This window comes from Thamnophis sirtalis, unplaced genomic scaffold, assembly GCF_051295495.1.
Source record: "Thamnophis sirtalis isolate CommonGarterSnake01/CBP01778 unplaced genomic scaffold, rThaSir2_p1.2 scaffold_5, whole genome shotgun sequence".
NCBI lineage: Eukaryota > Metazoa > Chordata > Lepidosauria > Squamata > Natricidae > Thamnophis > Thamnophis sirtalis.
In genome coordinates this window covers 50773702-50791614 of record NW_028261385.1, presented here as the reverse complement: position 1 = coordinate 50791614, position 17913 = coordinate 50773702, and the positions used below count along the sequence as shown (strand labels likewise).

The window sequence follows — 17913 nt, the reverse complement described above, 5'->3', positions numbered from 1 at the left end:
CAGATAAGGATCTTGGCAGCAAGTCAGACAAACCTTGGCAGCAATACAGCCTGCCAAGTTAGTTACGTTCTCTTTAGTCAATGCGTTGACTTCTGCAAGAAGGGCGTGTCACAAGAAGTCTTTTCTATAGTCTGGAGAGGAGCCTAATGACCATCAGCTGAGCGCAATTACCTCCTGTAATTGCGTAATTTTTCCTGACGCCGGGTAGCTCTTTGATGGAGTGCATCCAGGAACAACTCACTGCTGGCCTCCGGCTCACTCTCACTTGTCTCCTCCCCACTGGTCCAAGGCACCTGGTGGCCAACCAGTCTCTCTGTGTCCTGCTCGGAGTTGAAATCCTGTCCAGGGTCCTCCAGAGCTGACTCATAGGGCCCCTCGCTGTCGGAGTCTGGTGGCAGCTCCAACGGCTCCTGCTGGGCCACAACACTGAGGGCACCAGGCCCAAAGGGGGCACAACAAAATTGAGATTAAAAAAAACCCAATGAAGATTTGTACAGTTTGTACAAAGGAGGAGCACCAAGATTTGTAAGTGCTTAGGGCACCAGTGAGCCTTAATCCGCCACTACCTTTGAGACAACCATGATTTGGATGGCTGATAATCTCCATAGACAGGCATATTTACACCATTCTCAATTATCAATGAAGGCAAAGGGAATTAAAAATAAATAAATAAATTGATTTCTTAGCTCACTGGTGAAATTTGGAGGAGGCTTACTGGTGAAATTTGGAGGATATGATGCTACTACATGAAAAGAATAGCTCAGGGAGTTCTGTGTACTTTGCCAATACTTTCTGTTAACTTCTAGGATAAACATGCTTGGAAATCTTTAGAAGACTGGCAAGCTGTTTATTTGATAACTTCTTTAAAATATAAAGACAGTTTTGAGTTTAATGGAATGAAAAAGAGACTATAAAGTCATGTTAAATATGGCTACAGAAACTATTCATGTGGTATGTCTATCTTCCTTCTCTTTGTCTAAAATGGATGGAAGAATATTGCAGCCCAGTGCAGAAAATGATTTATTCCCTTGCTGATAACTGAGATCATTCAGCATTCCAGACAGGCAGAGCTAATGGATGACTTAACCCTTACCCATCAGCTGATTACAGGTCCTCAGGAGACAACATAGTTTCTGCACAAGCTTGTAGAAAATGTGGAATTGTTTCTGTCTCTTTGGTGACAGTATAATTATGTTTAACAGTGAATGTTAAGGAATGAATAGAAGAATCACAATTAACCTCTACAAATCTTTTTTTCTTGGATGACTAGAAAGGCAAATAACTGAGAAATAACAGTTATCTAGAAATTCTGGAACATATAAACATTTATTTAAAATCATAACATGCACAATCAGGATAAGATTGTTTGTGTGTTCTAATTTGGGATAATAATATTGCATAAAAATTGACAGTGGGCTTATGTAGCTAAAGGCAGGATATTAATAAAATAATAAATTACAATTATAAAATGTGAAAATCAAATATTTCTGGCTTTAGATCATATCGGAGTACAGGTCATACTGATTATAGCATGTACTTAAAGATGACGAAGTGATAAGCTGCTTGGTTTCTCTTTTGGCAAATATTCTATCAAGCCCACTTTTGTGTAATCTAACTTAAAAATCATTCCAAAAATCTTAAACCATCAATTAAGTTATTCATTGACTCTAACACTGTTTTACTGAAAAAGCAATTTATCAATATCTGTAGTACACAGATACATGTTTTTGTTATTTCTTTTATTTTTATGCACACATTAGACTTATCTTTCCTAAATGTGCTTTCCCTTTTTTTCTAAGTACTACTAGTTCAACAGCAAGCAGCTGTGATACAGAGTTCACAAAGGAGGATGAACAGAGATTGAAGGACTACATCCAACAGCTAAAAAATGATAGAGCAGCTATTAAATTAACCATGCTGGAGCTGGAGAGTATCCATATTGACCCCCTCAATTATGATGTCAAGCCTCGTGGAGACAGCCAAAGATTGGATCTAGAAAACGCTGTACTTATGCAGGAACTCATGGCAATGAAGGTATTTTATGTAATGTATCAGGCAAGGCAATCTTGATATCTTGATTTTAATATATAGCTGCAATATTTTTATATAAGATCAGTTTATTTTTAAACAACAATTCAACCCAGTGAACTATAAAACACAAAATAGACATATGTTTTGTACCTAAGATTAGGAAGACCATATTTTATCAGCAATGTTCCCTCTAATATTTTTTCAGTGTGGGCGGAAAAGTATAGTGTTTGAGCGGCCTGAGCACCTGATTTTTTTTTTCACAGATGTCACCCAAGACAACAACGAAATCAGTGTTATATCAAATCAAACTAATAAAATTTTAAAACAAATAAAATTGTAAATGAATAAATTTAGAAATATTTGTTTAAAAGCAAACTCACTACAATTATCTTTTCAAATTCATTTTGGATTAAATAAAAAAGAGCTTTGAAGTGAATATATAAATGGCACTTAATATTGGTAATATTAAAATAGTAAATGTTTGATATACTTCATTTTAATGAATTTCACTTGATATACTTCATTTTAATGTATTATATGCAATTTGCTATTTTAAATGAGTAAAATGATTAAAATCCCCATGCATAAAGTCTCATTCACATCTAACAGTTTTCTTCCATCATTAATTCGTAAACTCAAGGATTTATTGCCTGTCTGTTCAACAATGCTTGCTGATTGTTTAAAAAATTGTGGCAATTTGTTCCTCTCCATACAGGTGGTTTCAGTAACCTACTATACTGAACTCTGGGAGACAATTCTGCATATAACTAGTGATAGTAACTAGTGACCCAAAATATCCAACAAAATTGCACAGATAAACTGACAGATAGGAAGTTTAATTAGCTTAAAAGCAAAAATATTCTCAATGACTTTGAAAATCCCAATGAGTTATCAAATATCATGTGATGTCACTTGACCGGCCTTGAGACTCAAAGATAGCTGAGATTGCACCCAGGAGAGGTAGAACAAGGAAGGTTTTCTTTGAAAGAGAGAGATGCATGAGGAAACAGACCCTGCTTCCTGCATTTGGATTGTGTGGTGCGTACGCTCTAGGTGGGCGTTTACGATCGCTGCCGCGCCACCCTGGATTTGCCAATGCGAGCCTCAGGTGGGTAGCCTTGAGAGAAATGGCAGCAGTGAACCTCCTGCCTTTGCTTTCGTTGCGGAGAGGTAGAAAGCGAAGGCAGGAGGCTCACTGCTGCCGTTTCTCTCGAGCGTGGATTGCTCTCTGCGATTGCTCGTTCTTGGTTCGCGACCAGTCCCCCCCCCCCCTTGTGGGCTTTTATGTGTTAATCGAGGCACGGATGCTGGAGAGGAAGGGAAGCCGGCTGCTTTCACACAATATGTTTATATCAGAGGCTGAATTAATCACGTGGGTCAGAAAGACAGGGAATTTTCTTTCAATGAATTTCGGCCAATCACTCCCCCACCCACCCAGAGGCAAATTTAGCCCTCTTAAACTTGTGCGAAGGCAGCTGTGGGCAATATTCCCTCTAAATAGTTGCTCCAGGAAGCCCGAGCCACCTCAAGTCCTCAACCCAGTCACTTTGCTGCCCTGCTGCACCTCAAGACTCCTGTTTAGTTGGAGGGATTTTCAATCACAATTGTGCGGCCGCTCTGCAGACAGCACTCCATGTCCCGCAAACGACACTGCACGGCAGTTGGAAACTGCTGTGCAGTGTTTACTTTCCATGTGCGCAGCCGCACAGCTTAGAGGGAACATTGCTTATCAGATACAGAATACTGCACTACAGAATACTGCATAACCGCTAGTTATGCAGATAATTCTGTTGATCTGACCTACTATGTTAATATTTTGCTGTCTCCCCCAACAGGAAGAAATGGCAGAGCTGAAAGCACAGCTGTACTTGCTAGAAAAAGAGAAGAAAGCTCTCGAGTTGAAGTTGAGCAGTCGAGAAGCTCAGGAACAAGCATATCTGGTCCACATTGAGCACCTAAAGTCAGAAGTAGAAGAGCAAAAAGAACAGAGAATGAGATCGCTTAGCTCAACTAGTAGCAATAGCAAAGACAAGTCAAGTAAGGTGAGTTACTGTCATATGGATAGTCCTTGACTTACAATCATTTGTTTAGTGACTGTTCAAAGTTACAACAGCACTGAAAAATGGGACTGATGATTTCACACTTACAATCATTGCAGCAAACCCATGGTCACATGATCAGAATTTAGGCACTTGGCAACTGGCATGTTCTTATGGCAGTTGCACTGTACTGGGATCATGTGATCACCATTTGTAACCTTCCCAACTGGCTTCAAACAAGGAAAGTCAATGGGAAAGCCAGATTTGCTTTACAATCATATTTCACTTAATAACGCCAGTGATTTGATTAACAACTGTTGTATAAGAAAGGTCATAAAATGGGGCACAACTTACTTAACAATTATCTTGCTTACCAATGGAAATGTTGGGCTCAGTTGTGAATGTGAATCGAGGACTCCCTGTATATATTTGGTTGGTGAGAGATAGGCTTATTCAAATTTGTTCCAAATCAATTATCAAATGCTTGAAGGGGGGAGAAATTTTGTCCTTGAAAAACTGTAGGTAATATTGCATCAATCATTTTGCTGCAATGGTTGCTAATTCATTATGGATAAATTTAAAGTTGTATCTTTGCTCTTTTAGTATGGGAAGCTACCTATATCCATGTGCAGCTCTGTATATTTTTAAGATCAACATTGCAAGTTTGCTTACCAACGCACTTCCAAGGTGCATAAAACTGAGTACTAACAATAGGAGCTTTTCTCTGCTAGACTCTATTTTGTGATATTCCTTTCCTATAGTACATGGAGGATTTTGTGCATGCTATCTTTAAGAGGATTTAAATCAATTTGTGTTGTCTTTTAAGTTTTAATGGCATTTGTGGATAGGTATTTTGAAAACTCTTACTATTTTATTACATTTTGGGGGGAGCACGCGCTATGCTGTTTTTATTTGGAAAGACTGTGTCCTTGAAAGAGGTTAAAATGGAGCCCAGTGACTGATACCCTGATGATAAAGATATGCTTTTATGATTACTATAAACTTTAAAATGTGCCTGGATTTATGTAAGGTAATCCTACCTTGTCCTGGTTTAATTTGCAGGAGTGCACAGATGGCACATCAGCATCATTAACACTAACTGAGCTCAGATCTTACAATGAAAGTGAGCTGACTACAGAATTGGCAAATGCCCTCAGACGGTAAGCGAGATGTGTTCTCCCCCCCCCTACCTTTTCCGAACAAAAAGGTGCTAATAAATCTGTGAGTTTATAGCGGCCTTTAAATTACTCAGATGTTCTCACTGTTCTGCAATTATGTCGTTTTTGAAGTATCCATTTTCTCATTTCATATTCTGAAATGCTCATCTGCATGTCCCTCAGGTTTTTACAGTATCTATAAACCAGCAGATTAATTATTGCTGTTAATTCTTACAACATACATGAAAACTCTAGAGGACAGAGTAGGTGACTATGCTAATCAAACATTATGAGAGAGACATGGCAAATTTAGAAATGGCATTCTAGAATTATCTCTGTTAGTTTAGATTCCCCATAAGAATAAACTGCCGTTTTATATTAACAGTAATACTGGAAATAACTAAATGAAAAAAGGGAATATCAGCAGTACTTCCTATCTCACAAATCTTGACAATTCTAAATTGCTTTCTAATTCTGGCCAGAGCGAAACAATTTAATTATGTTACTGTGCTGTGCTGTGCATTATAGCAGGCAATCCAGTCAACCATTTTATTACTCTTAAGAGCATAAAGGAACTACTTGCTAGCAGTTTGATGCTTTTAACTGTCATGCTGATAACTTTGATTGTTGCAGCTAGAAAGGTGAGAAAGTAGTTGCTGATATGCTCATACTAATATTGGTATGCCATGTAAATCCTGGACAGCTGCATTGTTACTACAGGTAGTCCTTGTTTAGCAGCTACCTTGTTCAAAGATTGTAGGGAAGAACTGGTCCAGATCCTGTCTGGGCATGCAATCTGGAGTGAGGATCTTAGAATGGAACAATCGGAAGCATTTCAAGCTGCCTCTCCCATAGAGATATTTAGGGGGGGGGGATTTCCCCTGGATTTTTTTCCCTGTAGGCTTCATATTTTAATTCAGTTTTTCTTTTGCTGACTTCTGCTATCACATCAAATTTGTTCCTATTCTGTTGATGAATGGTCTGAGCCCCTTCTAAACTTTCTGTATAACATTGGTTTAGGTTGAAAATGATAAAAGAAGCGGTAGGATTAGAAGAGATGTCAGCTGGAGTCACAATAGGCTGAGATGTTAAGATGTTAAGTATATAGCACCACTGTTAGCCTTATGGAAATAAAAATAGAAAGTAAAATTCTTGGGTTAATAAGGCAGACATAATATCAGTCAGCTTAATGACTCCCTAGTACCATGGTCTGCAAGAAGAACCAACCCTTTAGTCTTAGACCAAAACTGATTCTTCCTTGTTTTGCTTGTTTAGCAATGGAACCCCTATTATGAAAGATGTGTGATGGCAAACCCATGGCACGTGTGCCACAGGTGGCATGCGGAGCCCTCTGCAGGCATATGAGCCATTGCCCCAGCTCAGATCCATCACACATGTGCCTCCTGCTGACCAGCTGTTGTTTGGGTCTCTGCCATGCATGTGAGAGATGCACGTGCATGTGTAGGGAGTCACGCACACATGCACAGGGTGTGTGGTACGGAGGGGCGTGCCCTATTTTTGGTCCCAGAAAGATTCAGGGAAGCCTGCTAGGCTCAAAACCGGGCACAGGGGGTCATGCGTGGATGCACAGGGGGGCACACAAGACGGTATCACACGCACATTACATTACAGGAGTGGGCATGCACACGGGCATTTTTGGCAGGCGAGGACAAAAAGATTAGCCATCACTGTGATGGATGATAAATTTTCTTTAAAAAAAAATACTACAATGCTTGACAAGGTTATAGAAAGTAGAAGCCAACAGTTAAGATGGACGGAGAAGATCAAAGAGATTACTGGAATATTTTTGGAAGAGCTGAGTCAAGTCTAATTCAGTGGCACTTTCAAGAGTCCCCAGTCCATCGCAGTGTCTTTGGTATTTGCAATGGAGGGCCATGCACCTTGTTCAGGAATTAGGGAAGACTGTTAGAAATCTAAATCTTTTTGTGAGCAAGACCTGCTTTCCTTGCAAGCAAAGAAAATATTATAGTAATAGCAATGTATATATATTCTAATTTATCCTAATGTGGATATTCATTTTGTCAGAAGATGATACATGGGTGATCTAGTTCCTTTTTCTGATGTTGCTGCAGCGTGTTTGTGCTTATCTAAACAGTTCTTACACAAGGGATACGGTGTCTAAGATACTCAGCTTGTCAATCAGAAAGATTGGCAGTTCGGCGCTTTGAATCCCTAGCACTGTGTAACGGAATGAGCTCCCGTTCCCGTTGTCCCAGCTTCTGCCAACCTAGCAATTCAAAAGCACATAAAAATGCAAGTAGAAAAATAGGAACCATCTTTGGTGGGAAGGTAACAGCATTCTGTGCACCTTCAACATTTAGTCATGCCGGCTACATGACCACAGAGACGTCTTTGGACAGTGCTGGCTTTTCCGCTTTGAAACGGAGATGAGCACCGCCCCCTAGAGTTGGGAACGACTAGCACATATGTGCGAGGGAAACATTTATCCTTACACAGCTTCTCTCATAGGAGTATTTAGACATTAAATTATAAGGATCACAACATCCCCAAATTTGAGAATAGGTTCTTTGTAAAATAATAGATAGTACCACTTGCCTATCCTAAAATAATAACATGTACTAAAAATAAGATTATTTTGGCATGAGTGTTAAGTATAGCATTGTTTCTTGAGAATGAGTAAGCTTTCTTCTGCAGTCTTAGATGAGAGCTGCAGGCTTTGGTGTTTCTTTTTTATACATTGGGCTTTATAAATTCACTAACAGGTCAGGAACACAGAAGAGCAGTTACTCCACAGGGAAGAGGAATGAGCAAAATATCCTGTAGGGAACAATCATACATAGGCAGAATAGAGAGTAAAATGATCTAATAGAGACGGGTTTTTTAGGAAGGGAAAAGGTTTATTGTATCATATTTCTAGGATTCTATTAAAAATTCATGAGAGCAAGGAATGGATTAAAAACCTTTGAAACAGATAATATTAAAGGACTTCTCTATCCACATTACACACAGTTGTGCATGAGACAATATGTATCATTTTAAAAGCTACTCAATACTACAATTAAAGAATTTAGCAACCAGATATACAGTACAATAGTTTTCAATGCTAGTTCTGCAGGTCAGATCTCAGAATACCGAAAAATTCTATTTATCTAGCATGCTCTCATACAGAAAAACTAAAGCATTTGAAATTCTGAATCAAATTTGAAAATGTTGTTGCCCTACTTTAGCAGTCTCACACTGCTGCCAGCCAGGGATCATACTCACCTGCCTTCCATGCATGAAAAGGTTTGTGTCAACTTTGCCTGGACCTACTTGCCACCCAGGTGCAAAGGTTCTACTGCAAACTGCCACCCACAGAAGCTTCTGCTTGTCCTGGTTTTGTTTACCTTTACAAAGAGCCACCACCAACCTGCGAGTCTTTCTGCTCACTGCTGCTTTAAAGCAGCTCTCCGGTCTTTGCACCATGAAGGCAAGGCATAAGCAAGTGGTAAATGGGCAGCTGCAGGACATGTGGAGAAAGTTTTTGAGTGACCACAGCTGCAGTTCCATTCCCTCTCTGGTCCCTCTCTGGTGGGCCATGGATCCTGCTTTGGGAGTTCCTACCTGCAAAGCAGCCTCATGGGAAGGGGAAGGAAGCACTGCCACTGCTCAGGGTCCCTGTGGTCTTTTGGCTGAACTGGCCTAGACTTGGGCTGGAGAGTTTTGCAGGGCTTTGGCCATAGGACAGATTGCATCTCCCAGACCAGGCTGGGGTTGGATCGGGCAGAGAGGAAGGTAAAGACGATAAGGAAAGTCAGCTGGCAGTGGTAGCAGAGTCCTCCAGCTTCTTCATCTGTAGAAATGCTATGCAGGATGCCAAAAAGGCAAAGAAGAGGGAAGGAGAGATGGGGGGGGGGACTCAATATTAGATTGACATTGGCCACAACAAAAAACTGAAATCAAGGGATGAAACTTAAGGCTACCTCATCAATTTCTTTTTTTCAACTATAAGCTATTTTTTAACTAAAAGTATGTTGAGTAGCTTTTCATTCTCCATTGAAAAGAAAGATGTTACTTACTGATGGATTCTGTCAGTTTACTGGTAGTTCATGTTTAACAACTGCCTCATACAGTGACTGTGTGCAATTAATATGGTGATGAAAAATAAATGGCAGGGGGGGGAAATCACATTTGTGACCTACACAGCTTTGTAAAGCAAAGGAAAGTTGAAGTAAAATCACATGCACAGTCATGTTCAGTTAACAATTGCTTAACAAGTGAGTTGTGGGCTCCAATTATGATTGCTGAACAAGGACTAGCTGTGTATACCACTTTTCCATCATATAAATAATTTGATGCCTTTCAGAAATTGAACAGCATGATTTTTTAATAACATGAAAACTTTGATGCCACTTGTGAAACATTAACAGAAGTCTCTATTCATTAGCAAAGGATAAGGAGGAGTAAATGAATAAAAAGTGTAATGAAGTATAAAAAGCATTATGTTGAAAGGTAGGTCAAAATTGAAATAATATTCCTTTCCTAAGAACAATTATAGGGTATGCATGAAGAATTTATAAAATATAAAATTGAATATTTACATGGTTTTTGGACTGTAGATTCCCAACAAATATAAAAAAGGATGTCATTATTGTAAATGATGTTCCTCGTAGTTACATGCAAATTCCCATTAATATTAGTATTACTTTTTAAATTCCTTTCATTGTTTTTGTTACCTGTCAGAGCAGAGCTTGGAAGGGGCTCCTGGCCAGATTATTTCCAGACAGCTTTAATTTCTAGCATTTTGAGGGACTGGTGGCAAATCTGTCTCTGACCCTAGAGAAATGCTGCCCACTGGTGATGACTCTGAGCTCAAATGGACCTGTTTCAGTTTAGTGAAGTTTCTTTGTTCAGTGTGGGTCTAGATAATCTCTTCAGATATTGATTTGAACAAACAAACATCTAGTACAGCTCTACTCTGTACTTTTTCTGACCTCCATGTGTTCTGCTAGGAGTTATGGAGAAGAGTTATATTTATGTTGGCTTGAATAGGCCTAAAAGCTCTTGGCATGATCTGGATGCCGAATGAAGCAAGGTGCCAGATTCCATTGATCACTGTATTTGGTTTTGATCCAACCCCAGCACAGGATCCTTCAGCCTCCTTGTTGAATTCTTGAAAGCATTGTATCCTTCAGTAATACATGCAAAAGCTCCTCCTTAGAAGTAGTTCCCCTGCTATTCTTCCAAATCTGCCATAAGTGCTATTAAGCCATGGATTAAACCCTGCCCTTCAGTTAAATTAGATCAGTCTCTGACTCAGATAAGATAAAGAGTGTTTTTAGTCAGCCTCGTTCGCTCTAATTTCATTAATAGAGGTTCACCTCCTTAGAAAACTCACTTTACAGGTTGATTGGTGATGACAACATTGTTGAAGAAGCACTCCTTTAAAGTATCTGTTGCTCAACTGAAATTTACTAGAAAGGTTTTGAGCATTGTAGGCAGTGCCACCCTGAGGCCATATCAAGGTTGCAGTTGTAAATAAAAAGTTAACGGATAATATTGTGCAAACATTGTCCTGGCTCTTTGAAAATGATGGGGGTTCATAGATATTTTTTCAATATTGTTGCTCTGCTGTCTTGTTGTAGCCATTGATTGTTACAAATCAAAGTTTTCAAAGAAATAAAGATGACAATAAGAAAGTAAACTGAATGCTATCTTTTAATAAGTTTAGGACCAAGCTTTAATTTTTTTGATTAAGAAGCTATATTTTGGGGGCATTTTCATGGAAACTGGACAGTATTGTCACTCTTTTTTTTATATTTTTTTTTTTATTTTCAAACAAACACAAACAAAGAAAACATATAACATAAAAACCTCTTCAACTGCGTACAGTGTGTCGATTGGTTACAAGGTCTTTCTGCGTCCTTTCCATAATCATTACTTGAACTTTATTGAAAATCCCATATTGCCAATCAAATGTCTTTGTATACATTTATTATACTTCATTTGTTGGTTATCACTATTGTTTCCCCATTTTAAAGAAGGTATTCTAAATATGTGTCCATTTATATTATAATGATTCATTATATCATCTTCAATATATCAAATAATAAGGTATTTTTATATCCTATTCTGTCATTCTATTATTTTAGCATTAATAACATTCTCTAATAATTTTCAATTCCATGTTTTTTCCACTATTAGTATCATCAGTCTAATACACATATATACAAATTATTATGATTATTAAGCCATAGCAATAGCAGTTAGACTTACATACCACTTCATAGGGCTTTCAGCCCTCTCTAAGCGGTTTACAGAGTCAGCATATCGCCCCCCACAGTCTGAGTCCTCATTTCACCCACCTCGGAAGGATGGAAGGCTGAGTCAACCTTGAGCCGGTGAGATTAGAACCGCTGAACTGCAGATAACAGTCAGCTGAAGTGGCCTGCAGTACTGCACCCTAACCACTGCGCCACCTTGGCTCAATAATAATAAGCATCAATTTAAGCATAGCTATTATTACATTGTATGTATGTGTGTATGTATGTATGTATCAGGGATGTGCAGTCACTAGAGGCAAGGGGGCCTCACCAGTCTTCTCAGAGAAAGGAAAGGATTTTAAATAATTTTCTTAAAATAATTAAAGCCAGGGTAGTTGCTACCAGATTTCAAGTCACAGTGGCTTGGTGTCTGCTCTCAGTATTAACTAGGAGGAGGCCAGAGAACTAGGGGCCTCTTTTGCATAAGGATTTTTTCGCCTTTTAAGAGTTAAGCAAGGGTTAACAAGGGAAGAATTTCTTATTCAAATGAGGCACGTATTCTCTCGCCTCCTGTAGAGGGCATTTTTAGAGGCTTTTTAGAGTTTTCTAGGAGCGACTAGCTCAGTCTGACTTCAGAGCTCTGGCTTTTCAAGAGGGCAGGGTAGGGCAGGGAGAAGCAGAGTTGAAATCGTCTCTGAAACAGCTGGAAAAGGTCCGTGTGTGGGGAGGGGGGAGGAATTCAAAAAGTTTGATCGGAAGGCAGCAGGGAAAGGGGGGTATGGCAGAGGAGCTGCTTTCAAGCCTTTGGAAAATATATCCAATCCAACTTCTGTGTTTGTGTTTGAGAGTGAGTGAATGAGAGAAGGATCGAAGTTCTCTGTCTGTGTGTGTCTGTTTGAGAGAGGGGGAGGGAAGGAGAGAGGGAGGAAGGAGGGGGAGGGAGAAGAAAAAGAATGGGAAAACTTATTTTGCAAGGGGGAAAAATGCTGTCGCTTTAAATCGGAACTTAGCATGCCTGGCTGTGGAATTCTGGGAGTTGAAATCCACAAGTCTAAAAACAGCCTCACCGGGGCTAAAGCTGACCGCACGTCACTGGTATGTATGTATGTATGTATGTATGTATGTATGTATGTATGTATGTATGTATGTATCTCCCCTTCTGATATTCAGCAGATGCCTCCCCACTAGTCTTCTGAAAAGCCTTGGAGACCTGGCTTTTTCCACAAGCCTTTAGGGTATTCTGTGGTCTGAGCCAAGAAAGGTTGTTTGTTGGATGTGAGGGTTGTATTGCTTTAGAGGATGCTGACTTTTCCATGTATTATTTATAAGCTATGCAGGGTGGTGCTACGTACATGGGCAACCACATAAATCTTATTAATTTTCCTAAAATAAGGACATACTTTTACAGCCAATTTTACAAGTTATTAGAAAAGCAATTGTGTTAGCAATTAGTAATAGTATTTAATAGCAGCAGCATCTTCCATACTGAAATAGCCTTGGAGTGACTCATTAGAGTCCTGCTTGTGAATATCATTTGGACTCAGTATGGGCAGTCCTCCAGCAGTATAGTCATTTGCAACAATATTATTGTTGTTATATAATATATTGAGATCTGCATCACAGGAAAATGGTCCATGCTGTCAGCCCTTTATGCAGCTGCAAACCTCAGTCAGTAAGTTAATTAACATATGAACACCACCAGTATTGCTGTGGCTTTCATGCTGTTGGAATAATCCATGTTGCTCAGATTGCAGATGATAAATAAGAGTTTGCTCAACTTATTTGCCCTGAGTACATCATTTGCTTTGTACATTCCAGAGAAAAGAAACTGAAAGGCAGAGTGCAAGAGTTGGTGAGTGCCTTAGAAAGACTAACTAAGAGCAGCGAAATTCGGCATCAGCAGTCTGCAGAATTTGTTAATGACTTGAAAAGAGCAAACAGGTAACAAGTTCCTCCAGTCAATGGCAATATACTGTATGTTGAGCTAAATTCACATGTTTTGGTTACACTTGCTATGAATCACTATATGGAATATACATGACTGTCAATGCACTAGCAGAGTGTTGGATTTAAGATTCAGAGCAGAGCTGTGTGGCCAACTGGGATTGAAAAGTTGGTGTGGAGATCCTGCCTATGTCAACAAGTCAATAATCATTTAAGATGCTGCCAATCGGAATGAATGTGTAGGTATGACTACCTTGATCTATGTTTTCTATGTGTTTCCATAGTAACCTTGTTGCTGCCTATGAGAAAGCAAAGAAGAAGCACCAAAACAAACTGAAGAAACTGGAATCCCAGATGATGGCAATGGTGGAAAGACATGAGACTCAAGTTAGAATGCTCAAACAAAGAATTGCTTTGCTGGAAGAAGAGAACTCAAGACCCCATACCAATGAAACATCCCTTTAAGAGAGATTAGTTTTCTTTAAATCCATGTGCCATTACAGAAATGACTCTTTACAAGACTCATTGAGATAGTAGTTGTGAAATTGATACAAACCAGGCAAAGTTGGAGATCAGTACCTCATAGTGAGATTGCAAATTCAACCATACACAGCCATGGGCAGGAGCCCCCAACCTAATGTTTTTGTATAATTGAGCATACTCAGTGCCTGATGGTAAATGTATCAGTTTATCACGTTTCCAATGTAATAGTTTTACTGATGTTGTTACAGATTCTCTTATAAATTTCGAATTTGTATAAGTAAAGTATATTCCTCTTCTCTTAATTGTTGAACGCTCTTTGGAGTATACCATAACAATGAAGCAATGCTGGAGCACCAGTGCATTCATAGCTATCATTTGGATAATAGCATTTCTTTTCCCCTTTTCTTTTGTCGTTCATTCTGCATTCTCCCTTATAAAGCAAAGCATGTATCTGTAGCCAGCCTCAAGGTACATAGCAGATCAAGCCTTAGCACACAATTGGATTTTACTCTTGCTTTTTCAGGTGATGGGAAATTACAATAAGTACTGCACATATATAGTTATTGCAGTGATGAAGGTGTAAGTTGCTGAATAGCTGTTGTAACTCAAATCAAAAGGAAGATATAGTGGAAAGGTGATTTTAAGTTGAGCTTTTGAAGACTAAATTAGTTCTAGCTTTTTGCTTCTCATTAAATAGCAGTAAGAATACGCACAATGAAAGAATTATATGTCAAACCAACTGGAATAACTTCTTTCACACTATAACTATTTTTCTGTCTGATACTGCAGTGTCGTTTTTAGGATGTGCCCACTGAAAATGCCCCAGAATTATCCTGTTGCATGGTTTGGTAAACCTGCAGTTGGCCACATCAGTCAGTCATGCGAATAGAATCCATGGTAATTCTGAGGCTAACCATCTAGTGCAGTATTTCTCAAATATGGCAATTGTAAGATGTATGGGCTTCATCTCCCAGAATTCATCAGTTTGGGAAACACTCATCTATTATCTAAAGACAAGCTATTTCACTGCTGCTATCCGTCACAAATAAGAGGTTGTTTGTAGCAGTCAGGCATTTATAAAAGAGACGAAGGAGTATATTGCTGGACAATTTCTAATCCTTTGCATTCCGTTATAAATTACTTGAGTGTTGCAAAATATTCTAGAATGGTCTGTGTAGGATCTTATGTGAGAGATCCATAAAACTACGGTAACTATAATTCAGTGATTTATTTCCAAAATAACAAAATTCTACCTTCCTCGTTTTACTTTTTTATTTTCTGATTGAAACCAGCATAAAATGTTAAGGAATGTGCCTGAGTAAAAGAATGTAAATGTACTTCCAAAAAATGTTATGGGAACATTTCCAGCGGGGATCAGTTATGATGCTAATACTGTCCACTTAGCTCAGTAAACCGTATCAATTAGAATTACAAGAGAATGCAGTATTATGTCCCTTAAATTTTAAAGCCTTTTTAAATTGAATTGTCTTTCTATTCTATTTTTCTTTTGTGATATAGCATAAGCGCAGCAATAATTCTTTTTTCTTTAGTCTGCTGTATAGATATTGGACATTAATCTTTTGAGGATAATCCTCAATCGTGCCAGATGCTGTGCTGTGGTGACTTCCTCTTAGAATGGTTTCTCCTTGTACTGATTCTTGGAAAGACTACAGTAAGACCAATAGTCCTATCAATCTCTTCTTAGTCTTTTAGTGTTCTTTCATTTAATCTTTGTAGGCAATTTAATACCCTTTTCAATCAAAATGAAATTTTTCTTGCTCCTCTCTTTTATAGTGAAGATCAGCACCTAACCATGTTTTCAAATGAACCAGGTTAGCTATTAATTAGAAACATTACATTATCTCAACTTGGAGCCAAATGAGAACCATGTAAAATTTATTTAAAATAAACCCTGTGCATTTGAATCTGGTATAGACAGAACATTCCAGGTTGCCATTTCCAAAAGTGGAGTTTTTGTATCATGCAGGAAGCTCTTGCCTTATGAGCATCTGAGCTGATTTCTATGACAGGTTTGGGAGGAAAAGGATAGGGAAGAAAAACACCCCCTGAAGTTAGCACTGATTAATTCCATCTTTTTCATCCAATAGAGAAAAATGGCCTTCTGCTCACCAACATCATCATGACAGATATTGACTGTGATATCCTTCGTCCATGATTCTCCCCATCTCCATGTGACACCCAGGGTATTGCTCTGCAACTTATTCACATTAGACTTCATTTGGGCCAGTTTTCTTGCCTTTTTCCTGCTTGGCATTTTTCAACATAGTACATCTGTTTTACAATAAATGCTGTGATTGTTAGGCAAAACTACACCAACTCCATTATCCAAGCAAATCAGATATTTATCAGCAAGATTTTTCATGGAAAATATAGTAAAAAGTGAGGGGAATTCATCTCTTTGGTTCCTTTTCACAAATTGTAAACCACAAGTAATTCTGAAAAAAGATTATTCATTCCATTTTAAAATTTCTTATTGCATGATTTAGCATTTTTATCACTGTACTTAGGGTAGTCTAATTGTCTCAATCATTCTGGGTTTTAATTTGTTTTTGGATTAGTAATAATTCTTATTAGAAATTGCTAATATGTACTTCTGGTACATGAAAGTAATTTATTTCATTCACTTTTTTCTATCTACCACAGTTAGAAATCTTCAAAATTGTACTGTGAGCTACATTATACATTCCATACTTTACTTATAATTCCTAACCTATTTTAGGTTATGACATGCCATTCAGCTACTTTTCCATAAGGTATGGTTCAAAGCACTTTTAAAAATAAGGTGAGACTTGTAACAAGGAAATACAAATCTGACATTCGAACTGCAACTGTGGAGGATGGCAAGCTGTAGCTTAATCATGTAAACGCTAAAAAATGCATACTGAATACTATATATCAAGCCTTTCAAAATATATTTGTTTCAAAATTGTCTATTTTCAGCTTGTGTACCACATCAAACTATATTTAAGGAAGTTGAATTTTTATATTGAGTATAATGCTTAAATTGAAGAGAAATAATAGCTAAGGCTATAGTTCACATCAAATCAGCTTCATCTATGGAAAGGGAGTAAATAGTCTGAACAAAAGATTTGTAACTTAGTACTTTTTTACTTCCATTCTTTAGTAATCATTAAGTAATTTTTTGGCCAATGAAAGAGAAGCAAAAGGAGCTTTAGTTATCGGACATCACAGAATCCTTTACTACACTAATGTAGGCAAGCTTGGATGTATGTATGTCAGCTAAGAAGAAATAACAAATTGATTGCAACTAAATAAGGATTGGAATGTTTTGGCCTGCACCTCATTCCCTACAGCTTTCCTATATCTGCCTTCTAATACAATTAATACATTTCAGTGTTGCACATTTTCTTAATGAATATGTGAAGAATAGGTGGCCAAATGCATACAGGATGAGGAAAATGAAGTTTATGTACATTCCTGTGTTCAGTTTACTTAGTCCTGTTTTAGCACTGGGTTGGACTAGAAGACCTACAGGCCGGGGACCTTCCCTAGGATTCTATGATTCAATTGGAGTTCAGACGAATCCCAGCAAAGCTACAGCAAATGCACTATTCAGAACAACAGGAATACATTGATCAACTGATGTGGTGTGGCCTTCATTTTCCAACACTACCGCATCAAAACTTTCTGCCAAACTAAGCAAATCAGCCAGGAAGCTAGTCTTTGATCAGCATAGCTATAATTGCATGTTTGAAAGTTAACCACTAAGAGCTCCTGTAGATATTAGAGCACCTCTATATACCAATAACATCTTCCAGCAGACTTTTTTTATTGTGTTGTTCATTTCCTGCATAGGCAAGCATTTATTTTCCTCTCTCAAAGGTAAGCATGCTTTCTCTGCTCTAGGGATATTGTCATCCTTTGGCATAGATAATAGATCACACTGGCAGGTTTTTCTGGATTTACTGCTTTTGATACCAGTTACAACATTTTTCAAACTGCCTTATCTAGGCTTTTGGGTTTTTTATCCACAGTTGATGGTGTCAGATTCTT

The 17913-nt window shown here is 38.3% G+C and overlaps 1 protein-coding gene across 2 annotated transcripts in view; it reads left to right on the top strand.

The window, feature by feature from the left end:
* MCC (MCC regulator of Wnt signaling pathway) overlaps positions 1-14174 on the top strand; it is a 182656-nt gene extending 168482 nt beyond the window's left edge. For both annotated transcript variants that reach the window (XM_087715812.1, XM_087715813.1), the window contains 5 exons: positions 1800-2034; positions 3867-4073; positions 5133-5230; positions 13270-13392; positions 13680-14174. In XM_087715812.1, coding sequence (XP_087571938.1) covers positions 1800-2034; positions 3867-4073; positions 5133-5230; positions 13270-13392; positions 13680-13860 — 844 coding nt within the window. In that variant the 3' untranslated portion in view covers positions 13861-14174. The remainder of the gene's footprint in view (positions 1-1799; positions 2035-3866; positions 4074-5132; positions 5231-13269; positions 13393-13679) is intronic.
* The last annotated feature ends 3739 nt before the right edge of the window (positions 14175-17913 follow it).